We start from the raw sequence: 5,569 nt of genomic DNA, 5'->3' as shown, positions 1-5,569 counted from the left end.
CTCTTGCTCTCCTTCTAGCTCCGTCTCTCTCCCCCTCTTGTTCTCTTTTTCTCTCTCTTTCCGTTTATCTCTCTATTGCCCTCCTCGTTCCGTCTCTCTCTCTCTCTCTCTCTCTCTCTCTCGTTCTCTTTCTTCCCATCTCTCTTTCTCTATCTATCCATCTCTCATATTTATGGGTTCCATCTCCTTGCAGCAGTCTCCCTCTATTTCTCTCATTCTCTTCAACTTCTCTCACTATATCTCTCTCTTCAGCTCTTTCACTCTCTCTCCCCAGCTCTCTCTCACTATCTCTCCATCTGTGTCACTCCCGCTCCATTTCTCTCTCTCTCTCTCTCTCCAGCTCTCCCACAAAAACAAACACACGTACTATATTTACAGCTCTCTCTCTCTCTCTCTATTGCATTTTTTTCCTGGCCGGTTTATGCTCTCTTTCTCTCTCTATTGCTTTTTTCTTCCTGGGCTGTTTGTATTATATTTCGCACTCTATTGCTATGTTCTTCCTGGCGGGTTTATCCTCTCTTCTTCTCTCTTTGTTTTATTTCCTTCTCTGTTGTCATTTTGTTCTTGTCCTGGGTGTACTCTCACTGCGGTTGTGACTGTCCACGGCAGCTCATTCAAGGATGGACAAATTACTGGCCGAGTTTTTGGGCCTGAACGACTCAAAGTACCAGTGGGCTCTCGATGATTTATATCACAAGGAAACGGTGAGTCGGATTTTCTTTCTCACCTTACCAAAATGCTCAAGTATATCGGTAAAATTTGAATAACTGAATTATTCTTTCATTACTATTACAATAAATAATTACAACCGAAGTTCGATTATTCATTTGACCTGTGTATATTGATTTGAATGTTTCTGGCTACTTTATGCATAAGAAAATTTTCTTATCCTGATATGGTGCCGTTTATCTAAATCATCGTATGATTACCTGTTTAATAAAAACAAATCAATAACTTCCTGTAACTGGCGGAACATGTATTAGTAAGTACTCAATAGACCTTACCGTATTCACCATTTCCTTCATATATCTTCTGCAGGTTGAAGGATGATGCACAATCAGGGCCTAAATAGATGCTCTAAAAATCTTGGCCTCCTAATCTGGCAACATATTTACATTTATGCGCACAACAATCTTTGTACAAATTTATAAGAAGTCATCACACGTATGTCATATATCATAGAATCTCTCTGAAAGTTTTCACTAAGGATGTGCTTGTTCGCTATCACTCAATTTTATTCATATAATTTTGAAACGTATCATACAGTCAAACTAATGGGCAAGTGCGTGGTTTAATGGTATAAAGTCTGAAAAATACTAGTAATTAAAAAAAATTAAATGCAACAAAAACATCAGACTAGATTTCAAGATTATTTACCACATTTTTTATGTTCTTAGCGGAGAATTTATACCAATCAAAATGGGACTTAAATTTAGGCTCTGATGATCCAGGTCTGGTATGGATTTTAGCAAAGGCCTAAATCTTACCTAAAGTTTGGTTCAGTACCAGCCTGTTCTTTTCGGTCCCGAACTGATCCGGACCAGTCCCAGTCTGGTCAGTGTGACTAGTCAATGTCCAAAAAATAGAAAACTTATGTGGATGGTTGTGTTTAATATCCACACAATGAGTTTAGAAACATCATTAATGAATGTCCCTTTGCCTCCCTTCCCTTCTTTCCCCCCTCTCAATCTCCCTCTCTAGATCTTTTTCCCTCCAGACCTCCCTTTCTTCATGCAGAACTGTCGGGGTTAATAGAGAAGGCAGAAACTTTCAATAGAGACATAGGTTTTAATGGGTACTTGAATCCACCTTTGAAAAAGAACTCCTTTACATCAAATGGGTGCCCACATAAGGTCAAATACACAGAGGCTACACTGAGCTCAATAGAAACCTTTTGAACGAGTTGGATTTAATAATGTTTAAATTTTAAAAAATATTACATAAATACTAAATAATTTACTTCTGGTCCTGTCCACTTTGACCCATAGACCTAATCTACCCAAGCAATTGATCCACCCTCAAAGGGAGGACCTACGGTCCCAGTTTGATCAGGTCAAACTAGGCCTCGATCCCTAATGTCCAACCCTACTTAAATTTATATAAAAAATAAAAAAATAATTTGAAGAATTATGTCATAACTTTTCTGCCAAATACATATTGCATTCAAATTCAGCATTGATTGATTCCATTCTCTAAAAAAATAATTTTCAGTTTTGCACTAAGAAAAGTGAGATACCTTTTCCATTGAGTAGTTTATATTGTCCATAGACAACCAGTCTCATGTTTTCTATCACATAAAAGTTGGTATTATGGTTCTGATTTGGATGAAACAAAAAATAATCCTTGTAGTGAAAAATGTATAACATAATCAAAATGACACAAAAAAATGATGAAATTGAATCACATGGGCATGAATCACATCCGTGATTTCTTGGCTCTTCAAGTGAGATGTGTTGAGTTGATTAATTGTGTAGCCTCTAGGCGTATGTACATGATCCTTGACACTTCAAATCTCATCCTTAACCTTGAGGAGCCCACTTCACGCTCTATCATCAATATTACGCTCATCCCATCGCACCAAGAATAAAGATGAGCTATGTTGAGAAGGGAGAAGAATGTGAAAAGCCCTGAAAAGTTTTGGCCAGCATGAGTTTCGTTCAAGGCTTTCCTCTATTATATTAAGTGGATATTTTTTATAAAAACCCCCAAACTCTAAGTATATACTTCAATGTCCAAAAGACCATTTGCGTTTAACCCTCTAGGCCAATGTGTCAGTTTAGTTAATTGTCTAGGATTAAATTAATGAGTTGATTGCATTGAATTGATAATTTATTGATTAATCTATATGCAATATTGTTAAGTAATAAGGCCAGCCCAATAAAGGTTATTCTTAATAAATGTTATTGCAACATTAAAATTATTAAATATAATGATACATAGACCTAGAGGATCCCATGCACAAGTTTTTTAGAAATTGGTGGATATACTCAAAATTTAGGGATACTTATTAATTATTAACAAGTATAGGGACATTTATGCAATTTTACCTAGACAATACAATCTGAGGGGGTACCATTATATGACACCCATGCAAGTCATTTTGATTTCTTCTCTTCATTTTTGAGTCCTGATTTTAGTGCGTACCACATACAGAGGAAATCAGATTTCCAGTAGCAGAGTTCATAGAAATAAGAGGAGTCACATGGATATGTCTAAAGGCTAGACATCTGATAGCTTGAAGATGCTCACTTGAGGGAACAATAAATTGCAGGTTCGATTGATGCAAAGGTGATGTTTTGGTTTTCTATGTTCTTGGTTTCAGATCAATTTTTTATTCGATATTCCACTGTGTGATCAAGTTCGAATCATGTCAATGGAAGTTGGTAATGACACACCCGAGATGTGACATCTTAGACGTGACTGAACAGATGATGTTTGGTTACAGATGGGAGCATGATGAGAAGTTCTTCATGTCTCCCATCCAATCACACTTCCCAGGATTTTTAAAAATCCTTCACATATTAGTCACGTGTCACCGCATCCATCGTCCCATCCTTGTCCCATTACTAGACGACATCCCCATCACAAGGGGTGAAAGGATATATCAAAAATTAAAATATATAAATATGTAATTAAAAAAAATAAATCAATTTTGACATTGGACGAGGTTTTATTTTACCTCGGTGATAGAAGGCTCGTGATGCTCATCGGCACCCAACTCTCTGTGGCTATATTACTCTGGCCATCTGCTTGGTCAATGATCCTCTCTTCTAAGAGCTCTCGGTTTTCCTTGTGAATTAGTTAAAACTCTCTTGCAGTACTCTCTCAAGTGTTATGGACATCATCTGCTTATGGAATGTGGATGATGCGGCTACTATTATCTGCCTTATTTTTAAATAAACTATCGACTGCTCGCATTGTATATATGTCTATTGTGTTTCTTTCAAAAATTAATAGTTTAGTTGATAAATGTCGTGAATGTTTTTTCCAAAAACCACAAATGTCATGAATGTTATTGTTTTATTTTTATTATATCTTATGTTGGCTAATGAGAACTTTCGTGACTTTCCAACTCCAAGAACACGTTTGAGGTTGAATCTTTGATTTGGAATGCTGTATAATGGCTGAAATCATAACTGAAATTTGAATGATGAGATAATTAAATAATGTGGATAAGATCTTGAACAAAATTGAATTCCTAAAAAATGTATGCATCTTAGCCATGTTTAGTTTATCCGATGAGTCCACAAAATTTTACGATTCAATCACCTTTTGAAGAAAATCTGCATAATATACTTGCATCCATTGATTTTGTCGCTTCAGATTGGTGGAATTATATACTAAGAATTTTTTAGAACTGTTTAAAATGCAATGGATTGTTTCCTAATATTTTTCTGATCATATTTGTTTCTCTTTGGTTGTATAAATTTAGATATCGTCATTTAATATTTAGTAATCCTGCAATCCGCATTTTTATATTTCACATGAACGTAAACTTTTGGCTCTTTCTGACATTTTTTCCTAATGAATCCCCTTTTGCCCTGATTTTCAGCCATTTCGTCCCGAATTTGACAATCAGAGCTCCTGTAATTGAGGCTCTGAGGAAGCACACGAAGTAATTTTATTTATTTACTGGTAGGACATGTTTATAATAGATATCATCAGTGGCTCATGGAATCATTTTATTCTCTCCATTAAATAGATAAATCCCCATCAAATTATGTGATAAGCTCAATTAAATAGATGAATTCCCATCAAATATGTGATAAGCTCCATTAAATAGATGAATCCCCATCAAATAATGGAAACTACTATACAGAATGTTTCATTAAATAGATGAAGCTCCATTAAATACATGATGCTCTATTCACTATATGAAGCTCCATTATTTTAATATTTTTTAAATTTTTAATTTTTTCCACACTATTTCTCCTTTTATTCTAAGCAGAAAAAATATTATCCCCTTTTCCCCTTTTTTCATGCTTTAAAATTTTTGTCACCATCGTCATCCGTGACGTCCGTCCAGCCATGTCACATGTCTGAGACCCTCCGTCACCATCACGTCACCGTCGCAGGAGTGAAAATCGTCATCCATCACCGTCACTTCATCCGTCACATATTCGTCACCATGAAGAAGGACGCGACAGATGATGTTCGCTGTTCCCTTGATGAAAGCCTCAAAAATTCCCAAAATAACCAATGTTTAAAATATATTACATTAGATCAGATGCCAAGATCCAAGCAACTAAGTGCGAGATATATTTGATCATGTACATAATATGGCATGATACTTACACCATTCCTATCGTTACCAATCTAGTAAAATTTGGATGTCAGATGATATTGCCGAGATGGCATAATATTTGTGTGATACATTTGATAATAATAGAACTAAGCTGTGGATATTTTACCTTTTGTGTTGTGCCACATGGGCACTAGAGCTAACATAGCAGTCAATGGGTTGCCAAGGGGCGAAACATGGCTCAAGCCCAATAGGTGTGGCCAAGGTATTATTATTGACAAGAAAGAACCCGCCTGAGGGTCGAGCTTGTAGACCTATCCAGCCATG

At 36.1% G+C, this 5,569-nt stretch overlaps 1 protein-coding gene across 1 annotated transcript in view; it reads left to right on the top strand.

Moving 5' to 3' along the window:
• LOC144708579 (uncharacterized) overlaps window positions 1-1,201 on the top strand; it is a 2,951-nt gene extending 1,750 nt beyond the window's left edge. The window contains exons 2-3 of the mRNA XM_078581976.1: window positions 610-704; window positions 1,039-1,201. Of these exons, the coding sequence (XP_078438102.1) occupies window positions 610-704; window positions 1,039-1,050 (107 nt within the window). The 3' untranslated portion in view covers window positions 1,051-1,201. The remainder of the gene's footprint in view (window positions 1-609; window positions 705-1,038) is intronic.
• Window positions 1,202-5,569: the final 4,368 nt, after the last annotated feature.

This window comes from Wolffia australiana, chromosome 10, assembly GCF_029677425.1.
Source record: "Wolffia australiana isolate 7733 chromosome 10, ASM2967742v1".
NCBI lineage: Eukaryota > Viridiplantae > Streptophyta > Magnoliopsida > Alismatales > Araceae > Wolffia > Wolffia australiana.
Note: the sequence above shows the minus strand (reverse complement) of the source record. Positions and strands in the feature narration are given on the sequence as shown.